The sequence below is a fragment of the Bubalus kerabau genome, chromosome 1 (assembly GCF_029407905.1).
Source record: "Bubalus kerabau isolate K-KA32 ecotype Philippines breed swamp buffalo chromosome 1, PCC_UOA_SB_1v2, whole genome shotgun sequence".
NCBI classification, from domain to species: Eukaryota; Metazoa; Chordata; class Mammalia; order Artiodactyla; family Bovidae; genus Bubalus; species Bubalus kerabau.
In genome coordinates this window covers 88,247,074-88,261,747 of record NC_073624.1, presented here as the reverse complement: position 1 = coordinate 88,261,747, position 14,674 = coordinate 88,247,074, and the positions used below count along the sequence as shown (strand labels likewise).

At 39.9% G+C, this 14,674-nt stretch overlaps 2 protein-coding genes across 5 annotated transcripts in view; one reads left to right on the top strand and one right to left on the bottom strand.

The window, feature by feature from the left end:
* LOC129649705 (basic proline-rich protein-like) overlaps window positions 1–13,314 on the bottom strand; it is a 39,772-nt gene extending 26,458 nt beyond the window's left edge. The window contains exon 1 of the mRNA XM_055577476.1: window positions 13,278–13,314. Within this exon, the coding sequence (XP_055433451.1) occupies window positions 13,278–13,314 (37 nt within the window). The remainder of the gene's footprint in view (window positions 1–13,277) is intronic.
* The window catches only part of SCAF11 (SR-related CTD associated factor 11), a 94,959-nt gene that overhangs the window by 26,457 nt on the left and 53,828 nt on the right, over window positions 1–14,674 (top strand). For all 4 annotated transcript variants that reach the window (XM_055581606.1, XM_055581619.1, XM_055581609.1 and 1 more), the window contains exon 2: window positions 10,514–10,567. The gene's annotated coding sequence lies outside the window, so the exon portion shown is untranslated. The remainder of the gene's footprint in view (window positions 1–10,513; window positions 10,568–14,674) is intronic.

The window sequence follows — 14,674 nt, the reverse complement described above, 5'->3', positions numbered from 1 at the left end:
ATTAGTTTAACATCTCTCCTTGTGCTTCAAGGACCTTTGAAGCACTCCTCAGCTGCTGCTGCTGCTGCTAAGTCGCTTCAGTCGTGTCTGACTCTTTGCGACCCCATAGACGGCAGCCCACCAGGCTCCCCCGTCCCTGGGATTCTCCAGGCAAGAACACTGGAGTGGGTTGCCATTTCCTTCTCCAATGCATGAAAGTGAAAAGTGAAAGTGAAGTCGCTCAGTCTGTCTGACTCATAGCGACCCCATGGACTGCAGCCTACCAGGCTCCTCCATGCATGGGATTTTCCAGGCAAGAGTACTGGAGTGGGTTGCCATTTCCTTCTCCAATACTCCTCAGCTAGCAAGAGGTAAAAGAAACTTTTTATAATTTGATTTAGGAAGTCCTGTCAAAGGAACATGCCACCCCAGGAATACATTTTAAAATACAACAGGACCATGGGTAATGGTGAAACTTAGCCAAAGGGCCGATAAAAGACTTCAAAGGCAAATATAGAAAGTACTTCAAGAATTTTCTGCAGTTTGTTGTGATCCACACAGTCAAAGGCTTTGTGTACTCAGTGAAGCAGAAGTAGATGTTTTTCTGGAATCACAACAAACTGTGGAAAATTCTTAAAGAGATGAGAATACCTGCCTCCTAAAGAAACCTGTATGCAGGGCAAGAAGAAACAGTTAGAACCAGACATGGAACAATGGACTGGTTTCAAATTGGGAAAGGAGTGCATCAAGGCTATATGTTGTCATCTTGCTTATTTATATGCACAGTGCATCATATGAAATGCTGGACTGGATGAAGCACAAACAGGATCAGGACTGCAGGGAGAAATATCAACAACCTCAGATATGCAGATGACACCACCCTTATGGCAGAAAGTGAAGAAGAGCTAAAGAGCCTCTTGATGAAAGTGAAAGAGGAGAGTGAAAAAGCGGACTTAAAACTCACTATTCAAAAAGCTAAGATCATGGCATCCAGTCCCATCACTTCATGGCAAATAGATGAGGAAACAATGGAAACAGTGAGAGACTATTTTCATGGGCTCCAAAATCACTGCAGATGGGGACTGCAGCCATGAAATTAAAAGACTCTTCTCCCTGTAAGAAAAGCTATGATAAACCTAGACAGTGTATTAAAAAGCAGAGACATTGCTTTACCAACAAGGGTCCGTCTAGTCAAAGCTATGGTTTTTCTGGTAGTCATGTATGGATGTGAGAGTTGGACCATAAAGAAAGCTGAGTTCTGAAAAATTGATGCTTTTGAACTGTGGTGTGGAGAAGACTCTTGAGAGACCCTTGGACTGCAAGGAGATCAAACTAGTCAATCCTAAAGGAAATCAGTCCTGAATGTTCATTGGAAGGACTGATGCTAAAAGTGAAGCTCCAATACTTTGGCCTCTTGATATGAAGACGTGACTCATTGGAAAAGACCTGGATGCTGGGCAAGATTGAAGGCAGGAGGAGAAGGGGACGACAGAGGATGAGATGGTTGGATGGCATCACTGACTTGATGGACATGAGTTTGAGCAAGCTCTGGGAGTTGGTGAAGTACAGGGAAGCCTGGCGTGCTGCAGTCCATGAGGTTGTGAAGAGTCAGGCACAATTGAGTGGCTGAACTGAGCTGAACAGATTATTTAAAATGTAAATAAACATAATCTGTTATTAAAGTCAGCTTAGCATCTTCAGAAAATTTGACTGTTTTAGCAGAGAGAAAAGCCAAATTTAGTTTTGCACCAGCTTACTTAAGATCCATTTATTCAATTAAACTTGTTTTTAACTTAGTCAATCCTCACTGATCACATATAAAACCCTTTTGGGGGTCCATTTTCCATAAACTTTTCGTCACTTATTTTAGCCCAGTTTTAGCTTTTAAGTTACAGACTGTCTGGAGAGATCCTGTAACATATATTTCTAAAAGTACACTTTGAACTCTTCTCATTTGCTCTTTATTTCCTCAGAAGTTTCTTCACATTGAGTTACTTTCTTTGTTGACGGATTTGTAACAGATATAATAAATCTTATTTAGCTTATGTTAAACTCAGGGACAATGAAAGTATTATACTTAATATTCCATTTAATGTTGTGACTCAGGAGATGCCTGTTAGATCAACCAAGTTTAACATTAATTCCAGGTACTAATTTAATAGTGAATATTTCCCAGTTCACCTAAACCTAAAATTTATTTAGCTTAATTTCTCTTGTATTTGAATTGCTTGGTTTGTAAGCAATTTAACTCACAAACTTTTGTTCAAGCCAATAAAATAGGGCTCTTTTACAGATCAACCATGACAGTGTTATCCAAAGACAATAGCACATACAAACACACAGGCATCAGTTCTTATTTCAAGATTTCAGACTGAGTCAGGTACAGCAGTGTAAAATGCATCAGTTTACAAAAGAGGTTGGATTAAAAATAAGGTTTCTCACAGACACAAGTCAGACTTGTCAATGGTCCCAGCAGCTGCTTAGGGCCTTGTCTCAATGTTCTCTGATCTGGGCCTGCTAGCCAGGAGCAGCAAGGCTCCTGGCTGGCTTGCCAAATTTGTTACCAAGCTTACTCTGCTTGCTGCAGGAGAGGCCAGTGAATCCGAGGGACTAGATGTTGAGGCAAGAAACATGACTATTTGGAAAGCTAGCTGACTGAGAAGGTGACAGATTAATGTTTCAAATTAACCATCTTGTCTGGGGTCTGGATGCCAGGTTCTTTTATGGATCAGAGATGGGGGTGGGGAAGGAGGTGTGGAAAGAAAGTAGAAAGTCCTTTTATTGTAAATACCTCCTACAATGGCAAGTCACAGGCAGTTCAGTTCAGTTCAGTCACTCAGACGTGTCCAACTCTTTGCTACCCCATGGACTGCAGCACGCCAGGCCTCCCTGTTCATCACCCTACCAGAGTTTACTCAAACTCATGTCCATTGAGTCAGTGATGCCATCCAACCATCTCATCCTCTGTTGTCCCCTTCTCCTCCTGCCTTCAATCTTGCCCAGCATCAGGGTCTTTTCCAATGAGTCAGTTCTTCGAATCAGGTGGCCAAACTATTGGAGTTTCAACTTCAACGTCAGTCCTTCCAATGAACATTCAGGACTGATTTCCTTTAGGATGGACAGGTTGGATCTCCTTGCTGTCCAAGGGACTCTCAAGAATCTTCTCCAACACCACAGTTCAAGAGCATCAATTCTTTCGGCACTCAGATTTCGTTATAGTCCAACTCACATCCATACATGATTACTGGAAAAACCATAGGCTTGACTAGACGGACCTTTGTTGGCAAAGTAATGTCTCTGCTTTTTAACATGCTGTCTAGGTTGGTTATAACTTTTTTTCCAAGGAGTGTCTTTTTATTTCTTGGCTGCAGTTACTATCTGCAGTGATTTTGGAGCCCCCAAAATAAAGTCTGCCACTTTTCCCACTGTTTCTTTGTCTATTTGCCATGAACTGATGGAACCAGATGCTATGATCTTAGTTTTCTGAATGCTGAGCTTTAAGCCAACTTTTTCACTGTCCTCTTTCACTTTTATCAAGAGGCTCTTTAGTTCTTTTTCACATTCTACCATAAGGGTGGTGTCATCTGCATATCTGAGGTTATTGATATTTCTCCCAGCAATCTTGATTCCAGCTTGTGCTTCATCCAGCCCAGTGTTTCTCATGATGTACTCTGCATAGAAGTTAAATAAGCAGGGTTACAATATACAGCCTTACTGCTGCTGCTGCTGCTGCTAAGTCACTTCAGTCATGTCTGACTCTGTGTGACTCCATAGACGACAGCCCACTAGGCTCCCCCGTCCCTGGGATTCTCCAGGGAAGAACACTGGAGTGGGTTGCCATTTCCTCTTCCAATGCATGAAAGTGAAAAGTGAAAGTGAAGTTGCTCAGTCGTGTCTGACTTGTAGCGACCCCATGGACTGCAGCCCACCAGGCTTCTCCGTCCATGGGATTTTCCAGGCAAGAGTACTGGAGTGGGTTGCCCTTGCCTTCTCTGTATACAGCCTTGACATACTCCTTTTCCTATTTGGAACCAGTCTGTTGTTCCATGTCCAGTTCTAACTGTTGCTTCCTGCTCTGCATACAGGTTTCTCAAGAGGCAGGTCAGGTGGTCTGGTATTCCCATCTCTTTCAGAATTTTCCACAGTTTATTGTGATCCACACAGTTGAAGGTTTTGGCATAGTCAATAAAGCAGAAATAGATGTTTTTCTGGAACTCTCTTGCTTTTTCGACGATTCAGTAGATGTTGGCAATTTGATCTCTGGTTTCTCTGCGTTTTCTAAACCAGCTTGAACATCTGGAAGTTCACAATTCACGTATTATTGAAGCCTGGCTTGGAGAATTTTGAGCACTACTTCGCTAGTGTGTGAGTTGAGTGCATTTATATGGTAGTTTGAGCATTGTTTGGCATTGCCTTTCTTAGGGATTGGAATGAAAATGGGACCTTTTCCAGTCCTGTGGCCACTGCTGAGTTTTCCTAATTTGATGGTATATTGAGTGGAGCACTTTCACAGCATGATCTTTTAGGATTTGAAATAGCTCAACTGGAATTCCATCACCTCCACTAGCTTTGTTTGTAGTGATGCTTCCTAAGGCCCACTTGACTTCACATCCCAGGATGTCTGGCTCTAGGTGATTGATTACACCATCCTGATTATCTGGGTCCTGAGGATCTTTTTTGTACAGTTCTTCTGTGTATTCTTGCCACCTCTTCTTAATATCTTCTGCTTCTGTTAGATCCATACCATTTCTGTCCTTTATTGAGCCCATCTTTGCATGAAATGTTCCCTTGGTATCTCTGATTTTCTTGAAGAGATATCTAGTCTTTCCCATTCTATTGTTTTCCTCTGTTTCTTTGCTCTGATCACTGAGGAGGGCTTTCTTATCTCTCCTTGCTATTCTTTGGAACTCTCCATTCAGATGCTTATATCTTTCCTTTTCTACTTTGCTTTTTGCTTCTCTTCTTTTCACAGCTATTTGTAAGGCCTCCCTAGACAGCCATTTTGCTTTTTTGCATTTCTTTTTCTTGGTGATGGTCTTGCTCCCTGTCTCCTGTACAATGTCACGAAACTCCATCCATAGTTCATCAGACACTCTGTCTGTGAGATCTAGTCTCTTCAATCTATTTCTCAGTTCCGCTGTGTAATTGTAAGGGATTTGGTTTAGGTCATACCTGAATGGTCTAATGGTTTTCCCTACTTTCTTCAATTTAGGTCTGAATGTGGCAATAAGGAGTTCATGATCTAAGCCACAGTCAGGTCTGGATCTTGTTTTTGCTGACTGTATAGAGCTTTTCCATCTTTGCCTGCAAAGAATATAATCCGTCTAATTTTGGTGCTGACCATTTGGTGATGTCCGTGTGTAGACTCTTCTTTACATTGCCTCAGGCAGGGGAGTGTGCTATTGTTTAGGGTCATTCCCAGTGGGCAGGGTTATTGATCTCCCTGTGAGCTAAACAAAGGCATTTTAGTTTAAGGGTCAGGTAGAGGGGGCAGGGTTCTCTGAGGCAGGCCATTATATGTGATTATAATAACAAAAGCGGCCAAAGGCATAGATCTAGCTTGCAAGAGTCAAAATTGACTCTTGGCTGTTACAGTTCCTGAGACACTAATGATATTTCCCCCCATATTTTTCTGTTGTTCAGATTGGGTAGGTTCTATTGCTCTTGTCTTTAAGTCCACTGACTGTCGTTCTGCTCTTTAGTCTGTCCAGTGTGTTTTCTGTTTCAGTTATTGCATTTTTCAGTCCTAATATTTCCATTTGGCGGTACTTTATATCTTGTGTTTCTTGGCTGTGATTTTCTAGCTTTCTATGTGTTTCAAGAGGATTTGCTTTTACTTGCTGGAACATTTTTATTGCCTGCTTTAAATCTTTGTCAGACAGTTCACCCAGTGCTCTACTATCTGTGTCTTCTTGGTGTTGGTTTCTGTGCGTTGTCTTTCCTCATGTTGCAGTTGCTGTTCAGTCCCTCAGTCTGCAACTCTTTGCGACCGCATGGACTGCAGCACGCTTGACTTCCCTGTCCTTCACCATCTCCCGGAGCTTGCTCAAATGTCCATTTAGTCGGTGATGCTGTCCAACCATCTCATCCTCGGTCGTCCTCTTCTCCTCCTGCCTTTTGTCTTTGCCAGCATCAGGATCTTTTCCAATGAGTCTGGTCTTTGCATCAGGTGGCCAAAGTATTGGAGCTTCAGCATAAGTCTTTTCAATGCATTATTCAGCGTTGATTTCCTTTAGGATTGACTAGTTTTATCTCCTTGCAGTCCAAGGGACTCTCAAGAGTCTTCTCTGTCACCACAGTTTGAAAGCATCAGTTCTTTGGTGCTCAGCCTTCTTTCTTATCGAACTCTTACATTCATACATGACTACTGGAAAAACCATAGCTTTGACTATACAGACCTTTGTCAGCAAAGTAATGTGTCTGCTTTTTAATACACTGTCTAGATTTGTCATAGTTTTTCTTACAGGGAGCAAGCGTCTTAATTTCGTGGCTGCAGTCCCCATCTGCAGTGATTTTGGAGCCCAAAAAATAAAGTCTTCCATTGTTTCCCCATCTATTTGCCATTAAGTGGTGGGACCAGATGCCATGATCTTAGTTTTTTTAATGTTGAGTGTTAAGCCAACTTTTTCACTCTCTTCTTTTACCTTCTTCAAGAGGCTCTTTAGTTCCTCTTCACTTTCTGCCATAAGGGTGGTGTCATCTGCATGTCTGAGGTTGTTGATATTTCTCCCCCGGCAATCTTGATTCCAGCTTGTGCTTCATCCAGCCCAGCATTTCACATGATGTACTCTGCATACAAGTTAAATAAGCAGGGTGACAATATGCAGCTGTGACTTACTCCTTTCGCAATTTTCCGGTTCTAACTGTTGCTTCTTGACCTGCATAGAGGTTTTGCAGGAGGTAGGTCAGGTGGTCTGGTAGTCCCATCTCTTTAAGAATTTTCCAGTTTGTTGTGATCCACACAAAGGCTTTAGCATAGTCATGAAGCAAACATAGATGAGCATTTGAAATTTTTTGGTTCTCTTTATGTCAAGCAGTTCTGAAATTATTTTGGACAATTTGAACAGTTTACAGATTACTGTCTCAAGCTCTCTCTATTATTTCCTTGGTATTTTCTAGATCCCTGAGACTAACTACTTCCCTCCCTACACATACACACCTTTCTGTCCTCTGGCTAGAAAGCTAAGTCTTTGTTTGCTCCAAGGTGTTGTGTATTTTCCACAATCGCACCTGAAGCCAAAGGACCAGAAGGCAGGAGAGTAATCAACGAGATTAACCCAGAGTTTCTGCAGTCATTGTGGATGGTGCCTTTCCCTAAGTTTGAGGCTTATGCTGACTCTGCTGCTGCTCTTGTAGCTATCACCACCACAGGGTGGCTTGGGAACTGGCTCATGGGGAATGAAGAACAGAAAGGAAAAAACAAAGATTTCTCTCACTATTGAGTTTTAGGAGACCCCTTTCCTACTGCTTAGGCAGAGCTGGAGGCTTTTCTTAGAGCACATGTAAATGCTTGCTTGTACCAGTGTGCATATCTCTTTCCTTCTCTCTTCCCCTCTCCGTGTCTCTGTTTCTCTCTGTAATAGTGGTCACTTTATAGGTTTCAGGTTTCATAAAGCCTAACTTTGGGGCATAAATTCGGTGGGAAAGATAAACACATTACCAGTTTGATAATATATCTGATTTGGGGCTCTTCCCCAAACTACCTGTTACTGTTTCGCTTTTAATTTTCAGTTAGCTTCTCCATTCATTTTGTCTAGAATTTATAGTTTCATTCAGTGAGGTTAACAAGATAGAATGTACTTAATCCATTTCACATAGAATGGAAACTTCCCCATTTCACTTATTATCTATTTTATAATGTTATGTCAACTTGCATCTTCTTATTTTATAGCTGAAAATGGCAATTATATCTCATTTTTTTCCAACATATATATGATCCTGCCATGTATAACAGTACAAGTTTTATCAAGGAGATTATGCTACATTAAGTGTAGAAGGAAATAGGAACATTAGTTTCTCTTTCACAGGAACAGCATAGTTTTCCTGAACTCTGATTTCCAAAATTACATTACATTTGAAAAACTTCTCCTATTTCCGTTTAATCTATGTTTTAATCTATGCCTGAGGATTAAATGGCTTGCTTTTTTGAAAATGTTTTATTTTTTATTTATTTTAACTTTTAAAAAATGTTTTGTTCTAATAATTAGGTTATTGGTTAGCATAGTATGATGTGACATGATTCATATTAGTGGACCTTCTTGACATTCACTTGCTGTTGGAGACACTGCAAGAATATTAGAGACATTTTGAAGACATTTTCCTTCCTGGATTGATATATGGAACTGGTTTTATTATAAAACCTATAAATGTGTATGTCTTCAGCTTCTTTATTTTCATTTTACCTGATAAAAAACAAGACGTAGAATTGTTTGTTCATCAGTAAACGGTGCTGAGAAAACAAAACTTTTTTTTGTATATAGGTGCAGGATGAAAGAATTGAATATGGAAAGGTTCCATGAATTGCTTATATTGATCAACTACTGACAAGCAAGCAAATAACCCTGTTGAAAACTGAACTAGAAAGCTGTTCCAGGGACTAATGTGCATTAGTAGCTGAAAGCAGAGCATGTGTCTTAGTCTGTTTGGGCTGCTATAAGAAAATACCAAAACTGAGTGGCTTGTAAAGAACAGATTTATTTCACACAGTTCCAGAGGCTAGAAGTTAGACAACAGGGTGCTCTTATGGTTGGATGAGGGCCCTCTTCCAGGTCTCAGATTTTCCCTGAGAAGGAAGGTGTTAGAGATCTTTTTAGAGCCTCTTTTCTAAAGTAGTGATCCCTTTCATGAGCAATTCACCCTCTTAAGCATGTCCCATATGCCGCACTTACAGTACTGTCTACCCTTAAGGGTTAGGGTTTCAACATGAATTTTGAGGGAATATAAACATATAGACCATAGTTGTGTGTAAATGAATCAAATAAAGCAAAAGTTGAAAAAAAATTGTAAGTCTTCTGAGTTTTATATCCATTTCAGTTTTACTGTTGGTTGGTATTATAACTAAATTTGATGGCTGGAAAAATATGTAACTCTTGTGATCATGAATAGAAATTAGTGTGTTATTTTTTTTATTTCATGATGTTCAGTTAGATATTAATATATTCAGATAAATTGTATGAAATGTACTATGTTATAAAATTTCAAGAAGAGAGAATAATACTTCTTTCCACCTATATGTCCAGACATTAGTCTGAAAAGCTATTTTGGGGGATAAAACTTTATTGTGTGGAACTAGGTACAGTGTATCTTTCATGTTTGCCTAATTGTCACTTCCATAGAGGAAGTATAAAATGATCAGAAAATCAATTTACCTATTTGTGTATATCATTCATTTATTATGAAATTTAAGATCCTCACTACCATGTTTACTTTGACAATTCAAATCTTGAGTCCTTAATTTAAAGATGGAAATGCTATAATGGTACAGAATATTTGGTGGGGGGGAGGAGAGTTAGAAAAATACATTTTAAATCTTTTTGGTCCTAGTTGAGAAGCCTTTTTTACAAAGGCATATGTTGCAAGGATATGGTGCTTATTGTGTGCTTTTGTAATATCGTGTGCTTACTGCCATTATAGCACCTGCTATGCTGTTACTCTTTTTTTAATCAGGTGTGTCAGTGCTTAAGGCCTGGTGGTACCTAGAAAATAGGGAGTGCTGACTAGATACTAAGTGAATTATATAGGCAGACTGTAAAAATGTGGGGAGTTCTGTGGGGCTGGTTGAGAAAGAGGAATAAGCGAGATGTGATTACTGGTTAAGGATTCTTAAAATCTGGAGTTCAGGAAATAATTTAAATACTAATAGTTGTTGAATTTATGGGCTGGTTAAATATCTTTTGTGTATCCTTTTCTGCATTCCTTTATTAGGTGATGAGACTAAGTCTGTTTGTTGGGGTAGTTGTTTTTTTTTTTTTTTTCCTGTTTCTAATTCTCTGTTACTTTGTTTTCTGTTGGTTTTCTCCTATATGCTGAAATGTGTTTTCTTGTGCTTCTCTCTCCCAGAACAAAATAGTTTCATTATTGTTTGCTTCCAGGACCTATGTGTGTCTTCATATTTACAGGCATAATGGCACCTACTCCAGTACTCTTGCTTGGAAACTCCCATGGATGGAGGAGCCTGGTGGGCTGCAGTCCATGGGGTCGCTACGAGTCGGACTTGACTGAGCAACTTCACTTTCACTTTTCACTTTTATGCATTGGAGAAGGAAATGGCAACCTACTTCAGTGTTCTTGCCTGGAGAATCCCAGGGACGGGGGAGCCTGGTGGGGTGCCGTCTATGGGGTCGCACAGAGTTGGACATGACTGAAACGACTTAGCAGTCATTCTCTTAAAATGTTTTACATTCTAAATAAATTATACTCACAACTGGTGGCCCTCTGTAATAAGTAGTTCTTTGTACTTTACTAGTCTCCTTTCTTTTGTACCCAAGTTGAAAGTGAAGTGAAATAGGACTGATTTTCATAATTCTCCCTCCAGATAAGTTTGATGGAAAGCCGGTTACCTGACTGCTCGACCTGAAGAATCTTAAGGGTAAGAAACCTCGTAAATAATGTATACTTATTAAAAACTAAATGAGAGTCTTAGGAAATTGTGGTTGGAACTTTACTTAAACATGACCTTTTCTTTTTTCCTGGAGTAGCCATATGTTACGGGCTTTCCAGGCGGTGCAGTGATAAAGAATCTGTCTGCTAATTTGGGAGATGCAAGAGATGTCGGTTTGATCCCTGGGTTGAGAGGATCCCCTGGAGAAGGAAATGGCATCCCACTGCATTATTCTTGCATGGAAAATTCCCATGAATGAGGAACCTGGCAGGCTCTGAGGTCTATGAGGTTGCAAAGAGTCAGACATGACTGAGCAATTGAGTACACAGACAGCCGTATGTTACAGCATTTAGTGTTTCTTTTCCTATGCCTATATAAAGTAGAAAATAAGATACAAAAATCCTAGGGCTGTTTACTGTGTGAGTCCTAGATGTTGTGTCTTGCTTCAACATTTTTATTTTCAGATAAATCAGAATCTTGATAAATAATGTCCATGTAGAATAAGTAACTTACTTATCCTTGTGTAAATTCTGTTTGAAGAACTGTTTGATAGGTTAAGTTTTATAAACTTTTTACTGATATCATTCTTTCCATATGTGGATATTCTTTGTAATACAGGGGTTTTACATATTTGTAAAAATAATGAAAGTCTGTTCTTAATGAGAGTCATACAGATTTATCATCTTGAATTCTATGGTATACCTAGAATCTGCTTTGGGTGGGGAGTTACTCATGTGTTTGTGCACATGTGCTAGTTGAGTACTTCTTTTGTGCTATCTGAAACGTCAACCTCAGATATGCAGATGACACCACCCTTTAGAAAGTGAGGAAGAAGTAAAGAGCCTCTTGATGAAAGTGAAAGAGGAGAGTGGAAAAGTTGGCTTAAAGCTCAGCATTCAGAAAACTAAGATCATGGCATCCGGTCCCATCACTTCACGGCAAATAGATGAGGAAACAATGGAAACAGTGGCTGAATTTATTTTTCTGGCTCCAAAATCACTGCAGATGGTGATTGCAGCCATGAAATTAAAAGACGCTTACTCCTTGGTAGGAAAGTTATGACCCACCTAGACAGCATATTAAAAAGCAGAGACATCACTTTGTCAACAAAGGTCCATCTAGTCAGGGCTGTGGTTTTTCCAGTAGTCATGTATGGATGTAAGAGTTGGACTATAAAGAAAGCTGAGCGCAGAAGAATTGATGCTTTTGAACTGTGCTGTTGGAGAAGACTCTTGAGAGTCCCTTGAACTGCAAGGAGATCCAACCTGTCCATCCTAAAGGAAATCAGTCCTGGGTGTTCATTGGAAGGACTGTTGTTGAAGTTGAAACTCCAGTACTGTGGCCACCTGATGTGAAGAGCTGACTCATTGGAAAAGACCCTGATGCTGGGAAAGATTGAGGGCTGGAGGAGAGGGGAATGACAGAGGATGAGATGTTTGGATGGCATCACCGACTCAATGCACATGGGTTTAGGTGGACTCTGGGAGTTGGTGATGGACGGGGGGGCCTGGCGTGCTTTGGTTCATGGGGTCACAAAGAGTTGGACACGACTGAGCAACTGAACTGAACACTTTAAATGGATTATGTGTTTATGTAATTTGATTTTCATAATGACTGAAATGGTTACTACTTTATTTCCATTTGTAAATGAGGAAACAGGCTTAAAGAAGTTGTCACACTACTAGTAAGTGTCAGACTAGTTAGTGTTTGAATGCAAACAGTTTTTTCTAAAACCTGTGATAACAGGACATTCCTATCTGTGCTCAAGTGTGCTAGTATTACAGCTCCAGCACCAAACATGCAAATAAAGAATATTCTAAACAAAAGCTTGTCAGAATAGCCCACTTGAGGCAAACAAGTCTATTTATAAAGTCTAGTAAGATTGCTTTATGGTGGAAATCAGGTAGGAAAAAAAATTAAGGGGAGCATTCTGCAAGAGATTTAAAATTAACAGTGACAGATCAGAAGCAGTTAAGTGGATTATGTAGCAAAGAAGCTGGAAAGGAAGTAACTATTAAACTGAAAGAGTTAATTGCCTCAACCTTACTCTAAAGCAAACAGAGTTGAAAACAAGTTGAAAACTCTAGAAGCCAGATTGATAAAATAAATGTACATAAATCAACAAAAGTACATGGCCTTCAGGCAATTTTGAAAGAAACTCGAGGAACCATTGCAAAAGCATTGACTCAGATGTTTAGTAAGTAGCTGTTGTGCTGTGGTACCAGTTGAATACAAATGTAAATCAATGCCTATACCTAAGAAAGCTTGAGGGGCTCTGCAGTGAAATACTGAGCCACATCTCCAAAGAGGCAGCCTTTTATAGTCTTTAATAGGGTTGGCAAACTTTTTCTGAAAAGCGCCTATCATAATTTTTGTAGACTTTGCCACTGTCGACAAAAAAATAGGTCACAACTTGAAAGTAGAGTTATTTTATTTGGTGGGAATGTTAAGGACTCTGAGCCCGGAAGATAGCATCTCAGCATTTCTGAGAAAACTGCTCCAAGGAGGCAGGAGGGGAAGTCAGGCTATATACAAGTTTGCAACAAAGGGAGCAGGCAGTCTGAATGTCAAAGATCAGCTGTCAGGCTGAGGCATTTGGCGTTCTGTGAATGGGAAGACGCACGCCTCGGGGCTCGCTGCCTTCACTCCTCTCTCGTGCACCTCAGCTGTCTGGGGCCAACCCTGCTTCCTTGCTCACCTTGTTGCTTGCATTCCCTCAGCTCCTCAGCAGTCATCGCAAGGGGTGGCAGCATCTGCTGGATCGCAGTTTTGGGAGTCCTCATTCATATATAGAGGCCAGAAATTGCTGATGGCTGTGTCATTTCTTGTTGATAAATATGTCAGGAAATATTTTCATTTCACACCAAGTATATGGTTTCTGTCGTAATTATTCAACTTTGCTATTGTAGTACAAAAGCAGCCATAGGAAATACAAAGAAATGAACAGACTGTTCTTCAACAAAACTTTATTTACAGAAAATACTTAGCCAGCTTTTGACTGCTGGGTTATAATAATAGATAGAATCCTCCCTAACACATGCATCACTGAAAAATAGCCCTTTTTATGATTTCTTCAAGGGAAAATAAAAATATTAATAACATCCTTAGAGGTAGTATCAAACTTTTGAGTAGTTAATTGGAGGCGCTTCCTGGTTTTATTTAAGACAGATTTGGATGAAAGATCTGCACTGATAGTAATGGTTTGCATTCAATGCTTGTTTGCTTGTTAGTGCTAGGCAGTGTCATAAGCATGGATTTGCTTCTGACAAAAGTTAGAATTTTTTTTTGAATTCTCAGTCATAATGGGAGAGATGGTATGTTATGAATTTCTCCAAATGAAGAATTATACTCAATTATAGATCATACAGAAGTTTAATATAATTCTAAAATCAGCTTGGTTTGGAAGTTGTTTGTAGCAGTGTTTCTCAGGTATATGAGTCTGACACAGAACTTGATAAAACGCAGATTCGTCCTCGCTAGCTAGGGTGCTGCCTGAGGTATCTTGCATTTGTGGCAAGTTCTCAAGTGATATTGATCCTGTCCTTCTGAGTAAACATCAAGTGGGACAACAACCTATGACTATCTGAATATTTTTGAAGTGTTTTATCTCAGCAATTCTGTCGTTCTAGTTACTCAAGTCTGAATACCGTGAAGTTATCCTGGGATCTTCTCTAACACAAATGCCATATTCAGTCTTTCCTGATGGCTGTATTTTGAAAACGACTGGAATCTGAGCACTTTTTATCACCCTTGCTTCTCCTTTTATTGCAAACCACTGTAATCGCCCCCTCTAGATGAATGCAGTGGTCTTGGAGCTGGCCTCTGCTTAAAACCTCCTGGCCCATCTCACTCGGAGAAGTCCGTGTATTTATCTTGATAAGCTGTTACATGATACCTAAAGAATAGTACCAGAAGTATAACAAATGTTGTGCATGTAGGCTGAGTGAAAGGTTTTCCTTTTGTTCTTGACATTCTAAGTTTATTAAGGCAGACTGTGATTGAATTAACAGTTTAAAAGTAACTAATACCTAGTTGAAATTCTAACTTTTAACTTATTAAAACCTTCAAGTTATTCTTATATATGTTAGTTTCTGG